The sequence below is a fragment of the Gossypium hirsutum genome, chromosome D08 (assembly GCF_007990345.1).
Source record: "Gossypium hirsutum isolate 1008001.06 chromosome D08, Gossypium_hirsutum_v2.1, whole genome shotgun sequence".
Lineage (NCBI taxonomy): Eukaryota > Viridiplantae > Streptophyta > Magnoliopsida > Malvales > Malvaceae > Gossypium > Gossypium hirsutum.
In genome coordinates, this window is record NC_053444.1 from 69,076,612 (window position 1) to 69,087,539 (window position 10,928).

Sequence of the window (10,928 nt, forward strand, 5' to 3'; positions counted from 1 at the left end):
GTAAGAAATACATCAGCCAGAGATTTATTGATCAGAAACGTAAGGAATTTCTTGAACTGAAACAGGATCGTATGACAGTGACAGAATATGAACGGAAATTTGTGAGACTTAGTAGATATGCTCGAGAGTGTGTTTCAACTGAAGCTATCATGTGTAGAAGATTTGAAGATGGGCTGAATGAAGATATTAAACTGTTAGTTGGTATACTTGAGATAAAAGAGTTCGTAGTACTTGTTGAACGAGCTTGTAAAGCTGAGGAGCTCGGGAAAGAGAAGAGGAAAGCTGACTATGAAGCTTGAGATTCTCGTAAAAGATCATTCAGTAAATCATTTCAGTCGACCTCAAGGAAATTCAGAGCGGATCATAGCCAATCTAAAGCTACTGCAGGGTTTCCTAAGTATGATCGAGATCGACCCCCTGTGAGTTCACGAGCTACTTCAGTTGCTAGCGTTGGTAGTGTTCGACAAAATAGATCAGAGTGCAAGCATTGTGGGAAATGGCATCCTGGGGATTGCAGATTCCATGATCGGTCTTGCTTCAAGTGTGGTTCAAAAGATCATTTCATTCGAGAGTGTCCGATGGTAGCTGAGCAAAACACTGTGCAGGATACCAGACCGAGTAATGTGCCAGTCCGAGGTAGACCGCCGAGACAATTGAGTAATGTAAGTGGTAGTCAGAGAGGAAGCAGGGACACGGCAATTCGATCTGAGGCCCGTGCACCTGCCAGAGCTTATGCCATCCGTGCTCGAGAGGAGGCTTCTTCTCCAGATGTTATTACTGGTACTTTCACTCTTTATGATACTAATGTTATTGCATTGATTGATCCTGGTTCGACTCATTCTTATGTGTGTGAGACTTTAGTATTCAGTAAGACTTTGCCTGTTGAGTCTACTGAGTTTGTAATTAAAGTATCGAACCCCCTGGGCCGGTGTGTTTTGGTTGACAAAGTGTGCAAGAATTGTCCGTTGATGATTCGAGATTTATGTTTTCCAGCTGATTTGATGTTGTTACCATTCGACGAGTTCGATATAATTCTGGGTATGGATTGGTTAACTCTGCATGATGCTATTGTAAACTGCAAACGGAAAACTATTGATCTACGGTGTCAGAATGATGAGATTATTCGGATCGAATCTAATGATCTGAATGGTTTATCAGCAATAATATCCTCGATGTCGGCTCAGAAGTATGTGAGAAGGGGTTGTAAAGCTTACCTTGCATTTGTTCTTGATAGTAAAGTGACCGAAAAGAAGATTGAATCTGTACCAGTAGTGTGTGAGTATTCAGACGTGTTTCCCGAAGAATTACCGGGTTTGCCACCTATTCGAGAGGTAGAGTTTGGTATTGAGTTAGTACCAGGGACGACTCCCATATCGATAGCTCCGTACCGTATGGCACCGACCGAATTAAAAGAATTGAAAGTACAGTTGCAAGAGCTGACTGATAAAGGTTTTACATGACCGAGTTTCTCTCCTTGGGGTGCACCAGTTCTATTTGTGAGAAAAAAAGACGGAACGATGAGAATGTGCATTGATTACCGGCAACTCAATAAAGTGACTATAAAGAATAAGTATCCGTTACCACGGATTGATGATTTGTTCGATCAGTTGAAAGGGGCTACTGTGTTTTCAAAGATAGATCTGAGATCAGGCTACTATCAAATGCGAGTTAAAGACTCTGATGTGCCAAAGACTGCTTTCCGAACAAGGTACGGACATTATGAGTTTCTTGTTATGCCTTTCGGACTTACTAATGCACCTGCTATTTTCATGGATTTGATGAATCGGATCTTTAGGAAGTATCTGGATCGGTTTGTGGTAGTATTTATTGATGACATTTTGATCTACTCTCGAGACGAAAATGAGCATGCTGAACATCTGAGACTTGTGTTACAAACTTTGCGAGATAAGCAGTTGTATGCAAAGTTTAGTAAATGTGAGTTCTGGTTACGTGAAGTCAGTTTTCTGGGCCATGTTGTATCAGCATCGGGTATTTGGGTTGATCCGAGTAAAATTTCAGCTATACTTGATTGGAAACCTCCGAGGAATGTTTCGGAAGTTCGAAGCTTTCTGGGGCTCGCTGGCTATTATAGACGTTTTGTGAAAGGGTTCTCTATGATTGCGACCCCGATGACAAGGTTACTACAAAAAGACGTTAAGTTTGAGTGGTCAGAAAAGTGCCAGAAAAGTTTCAATCAGTTGAAAGCTCTTTTAACCAAAGCTCCAGTCCTAGTTCAACCCGAATCGGGTAAAGAGTTTGTTATCTATAGTGATGCATCTTTAAATGGTTTGGGCTGTGTATTGATGCAGGAAGGCAAAGTTGTAGCCTATGCCTCGAGACAGTTAAAGCCGCATGAAAAGAACTATCCGACGCATGATCTGGAATTGGCCGCTATTGTATTTGCGTTAAAAATATGGCGTCACTATTTGTTTGGCGAGAGATGTCATGTTTATTCCGATCATAAAAGCTTGAAATATTTGATGACTCAGAAAGATCTGAATTTGAGACAGCGTCGATGGTTAGAATTGTTGAAAGATTACGAGCTCGTGATTGACTATCATCCGGGAAAGGCTAATGTTGTTGCTGATGCCCTAAGTCGAAAATCACTGTTTGCTTTGCGTGCAATGAATGCACATATGGTTATGTCTGATGATGGTGCGATAGTAGCTGAGTTGAAAGCAAAACCGTTATTTGTTCAACAGATTTGTGAAGCTCAAAAAGCCGATGATGATTTAATTGCAAAACGAACTCAGTGTGACTTAAATGTTGATTCAGAGTTTCTAGTTGATACTGAGGATTGTTTGAGATTCAGAAACCGATTATGTGTTCCGAAAAATCCAGAGTTAATTCAGATGATTTTGAATGAAGCCCATAATAGTCGATTTTCTGTTCATCCGGGTAGCACGAAAATCTATAATGATCTGAAACAACACTATTGGTGGCATGGAATGAAACGAGACATTTCTGACTTTGTTTCGAAATGTTTAATATGTCAGCAAGTAAAAGCCGAGCATCAGGTACCTTCTGGATTGCTGCAGCCGATCATGATACCTGAATGGAAATGGGACAGAGTTACGATGGATTTTGTATCCGGTTTACCGTTAACACCCAGCAAGAAAGATGCAATTTGGGTTGTTGTTGATAGATTGACAAAATCGGCTCACTTTATTCCGGTTCGTATTGATTATTCGCTTGATAAACTTGCTGAATTGTACATTTCTCAGATTGTAAAATTGCACGGAGTGCCTATTTCTATTATTTCGGACAGAGACCCGAGATTTACATCGCGGTTTTGGAAGAAATTACAAGATGCTTTAGGTATGAAACTACATTTTAGCACAGCTTTCCATCCGCAAACAGATGGTCAATCGGAGCGAATTATACAGATACTTGAGGACATGTTGAGATATTGCATTCTCGAGTTTGAAGGTACGTGGGAACGATATTTACCTTTGATTGAATTTGCTTATAATAACAGCTTTCAATCTAGTATTAAAATGGCACCTTATGAGGCTTTGTACGGTCGTAAATGTCGTACACCACTGTATTGGACCGAGCTCAGTGAAAATAGGATACACGGGGTTGATTTGATTAAAGAGACCGAACAGAAAGTGAAAGTGATTCGGGACAGCCTGAAATCAGCATCAGATCGTCAGAAATCTTATGCGGATTTGAGAAGAAAAGATATAGAATTTCAGATCGGCGATAAAGTGTTTTTGAAAGTCTCACCGTGGAAGAAAGTACTCAGATTCGGTCGTAAAGGCAAATTGAGTCCAAGATTCATTGGACCGTATGAGATTATAGAACGTGTCGGACCGGTTGCTTATAGATTGATGTTACCACCTGAGTTAGAAAAGATTCACAATGTATTTCATGTTTCGATGCTCCGTAGATACCGATCTGATCCTTCACATGTGATTTGTCCGACGGAGATTGAAATTAACCCTGATATGTCATATGAAGAAGAACCGATTAGCATTCTGGCTCGTGAGATCAAGGAATTACGAAATAAGAAAATTCCGTTAGTTAAAGTATTGTGGCATAAACACGGAGTTGAAGAAGCAACTTGGGAGTCAGAGGATACAATGAAGGAGCGTTATCCAAACCTATTCACCGGTAAGATTTTCGGGGACGAAAATCCCTAAAGGGGGGGAGAGTTGTAACAGCCCGATTTTGACTCTAATTGGACATAGTGGTTTCGGGACCACAAGTCCGAGTTAAAAAATATTTTAATATTATTTCATGTGTTTATTATATGTTAATTTACATGTGTGAAAATTTCGTGAATTAATTTTATTGTTTGTGTGCTTAATTTAATAAAAGGACTTAATCGCATAAAATGTGAAATTGACTAATTAATGTGTAAAGTGCTAACTTGCTAATGTCTTTATAATGTGAAGTCCTTAATAGGAAATTAGGCCATTATTCAAGATAGTGGATCGCATTATGCTTATAAATTATAGTTTTTATATTATGTATAAAGGTTATAATAATATATTATATTATAATGTTAATATATTAAAAGACAAACAAATTAAAAGCCACATTTTTCATCTTATTTTGACCGAAACTAGAGAAAAGAAAAAGAAAGAAACCTAAGCTAGGTTCGACCATCTTTTGAAGCTTAATTCAAGGTTAGTTTTTGTTCGGTTTTTGATGATTTTTACGTTTTTGAGATCGTTGCTTTGAATACTTCAAAACCCATGTCTTAATTTTGTGAATTGATGAATATTTTGAATTATGCCATTGATGAATATTTGTGTTTTGGGATGTTTGATGATGAATAATGGAAGATATGTCTTAGATTAACATGTTTTGTATTGGTATTTTTGATGAATTTGAGTATTTAGGGCTAAATTGTGAAAATAAATTTTTGAGGGACTAAAATGTGAAATAAATGCAATGTGTGGACTTGTATGAGAACCATGAATATTCGGCCCTTGTGTGTTATGGGCAAATTTTATGTATTTTGTGTTTTGTGCAAAAAGGACTAAATTGCAAAAAGTGCAAAATGTTAGGGGCAAAATGGTAATTTTCCCATTTATGTATTGTTGGACTCAAATGAATGTTTTGATGAATAAAAAGGTTAAATTTGACTATGTTTAGATCAAGGAACGAAGAAAACGAATTTGGATCGGGGGAAGTCGAAGATAATCGAATAGTCGATCGTGTTTGCTGATATCCGAGGTAAGTCTATTAGCTATTTAATGTCATAAAATCAGTATATAAATAAGTATATGAGCTGTTTTTGGATGAATTATAATTAAAAATATGATAGTTGAAATAATTAAAAGTATGAGTGAATTATATATATATTATGCAAATCTACATCTATATGTTCTCGTATTGAACTTAGGTATGCCATTTATACAAGTTTATAAGGGGTTCGACTATGCAACTATGCATGTATATGTTCTTGTGATAAATTTAAGTATGAAACTTATATATGAAAAAGGGAGATTCGATTAGGTATGTATGTTCTTGTAAAGGTTCTTGAACGGGGTTGAAGAGATGAAATTATTAGCTTGGATTATCTTAATGTGTTCGAAAGTACGATATTAATAGTATGCTTCAATGTGTTAAGTTATATATATATATATTCGGATGTATAATTTAGATATTGAGTTGAATTTGATGACTGAACTTTTTATACCGATGTGGGTTAAGGATATAGTTTATAAATTATTGAGCTGAATTTTTATGTGAATTCTATATACCATTATGATATACAACTCCTATGAATTGAGATTCTTTTGTTAAAGCTCAGTATCATTCGGTTTATCGTTAGTGACATAATTCAGACTTTACGTCTAGCAGGCTTAATGCCGGTGAAATTATTCAGACTATAAGTCTAGCAGGCTTAATGCCGGTGACACATTTCGGACTATAAGTCTAGCAGGCTAAGAGCCGGTGTATTGAATCAGGTTTTAAAACCTAGCAGGCTAAATGCCGGTGAATCCGTTTAAAGCATGTGATAATATACAATTGATACCTCTATGATTTTGATTATATGAAATCGATGTATACATAAATGTTCAATCAAATGATTTTAGTCATATTAACTTGATGAGCATATATATATACATATATTTGGTCTAAGCAATTGATAGATATGTATATATATATGTTGCATTCGGCATAGGTGAATATATTTATGTGTATGCATTCGGCATAGGTGAAAATAAGTGTATGTATCTATGCATTCGGCATAGATGGGTATAGGTGCATATGTGCATTCGGCATTTATGGATGATAAGCATAAAAATTTGGCTTTTGATATATGTAGTTGAATAGTTGTATTTAAATGGATTCGATGAAGTGCGAACAATAAGTACTCTAGAAATCAGTATATGCTGTTAAGGATTATGCTAGTAACTTGATTATATGCATATAATGTATATAAATTTGTCCGTTTATGTGTCTTAGATAAATATACATCCTTTTAGACTTAAACAAAATGACTCAATAAAGTAGTGTTTGATTAGTAATCATATTTGATGATTGTAATTTCAATAAATTTACTTAAAGAATTATATGATTCTTTTATATGTATTATAGATATGCTGTAGACTTACTAAGCTATAAAAGCTTACTTTGTTTGCTTTCGTTCATTCGTTTTTATAGATTTTTTTTGGAGACGCGTTACGAGCTCGGGGATCATCAGCACCGCCCATCACACTATCGACTTCTTTTGGTATTTTGTTAAATATTTGAACTCGATCTTATGGCATGTATAGGCTTGATAATGTTTTAGATAATTTTGAATCCTATTGTGTAAATAGCAATGCGAAAAGAGTTTAACTTCCATGCTTGAATTTGATTATATATGTTCATGAATTGGACTTGCATTTGGAATTAGATATTAAAGTTATGTTTATGTGAGCTTGGTTTCGTAATGCCTCGTAACCCTGATTCGGCGACGGAGACGGGTTAGGGGTGTTACACCATTAGTTTGAATAGTAAAGTCTATATGAAGTATGGTTAGTAATGTCTGTGGATATTATTCCAAATCATCAACTTTATCCACCAACATAGTTGAGCTATTAACACGTGTCTATTTATTTGCATAAATCGAGCCAATGGTTTTGGAATACTTTCTATGGGAATGGGTATATCCTTTTTTGGGGGTCAAATAAATCTGAATTACTATTTTGGTAAAAAATAATTGATAAAAAGTTTATAATTTAAAAAAAAGAAGAGAAAAGAAGTAACAAATGTTATAAATGTTCCATATCTTCAATTATTTACCTCAAAATTTGTTTTATGATCAATTTTTTTAAAATTAAATAAGATTGATTAAAAATATTCACCATATAATTCAAAATTTTAAACATTTTATTTTCAAACTCGTATTCCTTAATAAATAATATATTTTAAACTATCTTGTTAATACTAATTTCTCGATAAATATGTTTTTAAATTAATTACTTTTTTTTTCAAGATTATCTTAAAATTTTTTAAGTTTGTGTTTGTTTAAATATTGAAATAATAGTTGGTTCACTACTCGTGTGGAGTTTTTAAATTCCACAAGCAAGATTAAGGTTGCCTGTAAAATAAAAAAAAATATTTTTAAAAAGAGACATTTGACAATTTTTTAAGGTTGCTTGTGATGGAAAATGAATCACACCGCGTTTTTTTTTAATTAAGTGTTATAGTCGGTTTGTTGACTCCTATTTTTTAGCAAGACTGTTAGACAAATAAGTTTGTCTAATCTTTATGGGGTTATTCTATTTTCATTAGTCTGTTAGTGGAGGATCTTACTTCCACGATTTAATTGCATAATTGTTGAAGTTAACGATAGTGAGTTGATTTTGATTATCTTCCTCTCTTGTGTTAAGAATTCCTTTAAAGTTTGTCATCAATGGTATTAGAGCCAGGTTTAGCGTGTTTTGTATTATGTTCCAAATACGATGTCACAACATCCGAGTGATTACGATAAATTTGTTCAACCTGCTCTTCCTTGCTTTGATGGTCCTTATAATCATTAATGGGGCATGTTAATAGAAAATTTCTTAAGGTCAAAAGAATATTGGTCTGTTGTTGAGGATGGAATCCAAGAGCTAGAAGTTGGAACCAGTTTGACAGATGCACGGAAGATGGAGACTAAATTCTTAGAAATAACAATATATGGACTAATATTTAAATTTGTAAAAAGTACAAGGACTTATGATATATTTTAACATTTTATTATGTTTATACTATAATTTAATTTGAATATTTGTTAATGCCAAAATGATAATAATAACATGACATAATAATGATAATGATGATGTGTGAAAATAAAAATACTTCACATTTAAATTGATTATAATTTAAATTTATATATTTCGTATATCATAATATTAATGAATTTGAGTTTATATATTCTATATATTATAATATTAACAAATTTGAGTTTTTTAGTATTTCTTATTCATTTAGTTTTAATTTTGGAAGTGATTTCAGTGATGGTTTTGACCTCGTCCTCTTCAGTTTAGTGGATATTCGATTCTTTTGTCGATTTTATCTACTACTTTAGATCATCCGAGATTAATTTTCTCATAGTGTTAAATGTTTGCAATCACTCCAAATAACCATACTTGAGTTGTGATGGAGACGATTGCTAACTTGCTATATATTATCGATTTTATAGCATAATATTTAAAAGTAATTTTTTTCCGCCATACTAAAAATTTTAAATATTTTAAGAGTACAATTTTTAAAAGCGAAGCTGGTCAACTTGCCCTAAAGCAAATGGCGAAAATGCGTCGAAATTATATTGAAGTGAGAAATGGGGAGTGGGAGTCAAGATATTGATGTCTGTAATAGGCGGCCATCGATTCATATCCGTCGTTAGATATAAATATATTAATCATTTTTTAAAATATTCGATATTTTTATGCAATATAAATATACCCTTGAGGGATTAGTTTAGTGTCAGATTGAGCTAAATCAGTAAGGATAGTCATTTTGCAACTCTCCTAATTTCTTCATCATTTAAAGAAGGAAACAAAAGCATGGATCCAAGCTTATTGAGAGACATAGAAACAGGAGATACTGATGCCTTGTACGCTCTAATTCGAAAGGATCCGAACATGTTGGAGCATATTGATCAGATTCCTTTCATCGATACTCCACTTCACATAGCAGCAAATAAAGGCCAAATTAAGTTTGCAATGGAGATGATAAACTTGAAGCCTTCGTTTGGTCGGAAGCTAAACCAAGACGGGTTTAGCCCCATGCACTTGGCCTTCAAAATGGGGCATACCAAGCTAGTGCTTCGACTGTTGCAGACCGATAAAGACCTGGTTCGCGTCAAAGGAAGGGAAGGGATGACCCCTTTCCATTGTGCAGCTGCAGCGGGGAACTCTTATCTTTTATTCCAGTTCCTTGAAACTTGCCCTGAATGCGTTGAGGATGTCACGGTTCTTAACGAGACTGCATTACATCTTGCTCTGAAAAACAAACACACCGACGCTTTTAATTTCTTACTTGGATGGCTTCGAAAGAACCGGCGTCGAGGAGGCAAGGATTTGGAAAGAAAGGTTATAAATTGGAGAGATGATGATGACAACACTGCGTTGCACATTGCAGCTACGAGGAAACAACATCAGGTATATATGCAATATAATAATAAGTTGTGATCCTTTGATCATTTTATTAATGACTATTTATAATATTCTACGCAGGCAGTACAACTGTTGTTGGATTCCTTTTATGGGTTAGATGTAAAAGCTAAGAACTCAGAAGGCTTGACAGCTCGAGAAATCATAGAAAATGTTGGAAGACAAGGGTTGAACATGAGTAGCGCCGAAGACGATGATAGGACCACCGCCAAGATTAAGCGCATTAAGAAAAGAACTAGTCGGTCTGAAAGAGCATTAGTAAGGTTGATTCGTACAAAGAATGGGTTGTCGGAGAACATGATCAACGCAACACTGGTGGTAGCGGCGCTGGTCATAACAGCGATCTACCAATCATCTTTAAGCCCACCGAGAGGTCTTTGGCAAGGTGATAACACGAGTAACCTCACCACCACCTCAAACCTTACTACTACCACTAAATTTAAACTCTTTAACGACAATTACGATGAAAAACTTTCTAAACATGTGTTTCGTGAAGAAACAATGAAACCTGGTACAGCAATCATGAATCCCAACTTGTTTTTAGGGTTTTGGTTAGTCAATTTTATAGCATTTGGGCTTCCGGTTCTTCTAACCGTTTTCCTTTTATACGATGTAGCTCGTATTCTTCTTCTCCCGCTTTATTTTCTATCCGTCTCCTACTTTAACTGCATGACATTAATATCTCCGTCCATGTTTTGGGCAAACCTCAACTTTGTTGTCATGTGGACAGCCATTATTCTCCCGTCTGTCTTAGTTTTTGGAGGCGTATGGTTATGTATGCTGCCAAAGCACCGGGAAATCAGACAAATACGCAGACGTGTCCGCAATGACAATAATATCGGAATAATTCAGTACTTGCGAATGTCAGTCTAACTTATATATTATATTTATGTACCCTTTTCCATTTTCTCTGTATTAATATCTTTTCTTTTTGAAAAAAGAAAAAACACTATGTAATTGCTTTGGATAAATTTAATAAAAACAGATATATTTGAAGTATTGTTTGTTTAAAATCCACTGATTTCTAAATGTGTTAATATCATTTTCGAGTTATTAATTAAAAATATCTTTAACATAAAGATATATGTAATAATTACATACTTATTATTTTATCTATATAATAAAAAAGTTATTGATTAAAAAGATGAATTAAAAAATTAGAAAATAATATATTTGTTAATTAAAAAGTACTATTTTTTTAAAAAAATAACATGAGATAAAAATATAAATATGCGTAGGAGATGTCTCAAAAATAAAATGACTAACATTTAACTATTTGATCAAATGAATTAATGCGTCAAGTTATTAAAAAATATATATTTT

The 10,928-nt window shown here is 34.5% G+C and overlaps 1 protein-coding gene across 1 annotated transcript; it reads left to right on the forward strand.

Moving 5' to 3' along the window:
- The first annotated feature begins 8,915 nt into the window (after positions 1-8,915).
- On the forward strand, positions 8,916-10,614 carry LOC121220015 (ankyrin repeat-containing protein BDA1). The gene is made up of 2 exons (XM_041099047.1): positions 8,916-9,593; positions 9,669-10,614. The coding sequence occupies exons 1-2, from the start codon at positions 8,997-8,999 to the stop codon at positions 10,476-10,478; spliced, it is 1,407 nt and encodes a 468-aa protein (XP_040954981.1). The 5' UTR covers positions 8,916-8,996; the 3' UTR covers positions 10,479-10,614.
- The last annotated feature ends 314 nt before the right edge of the window (positions 10,615-10,928 follow it).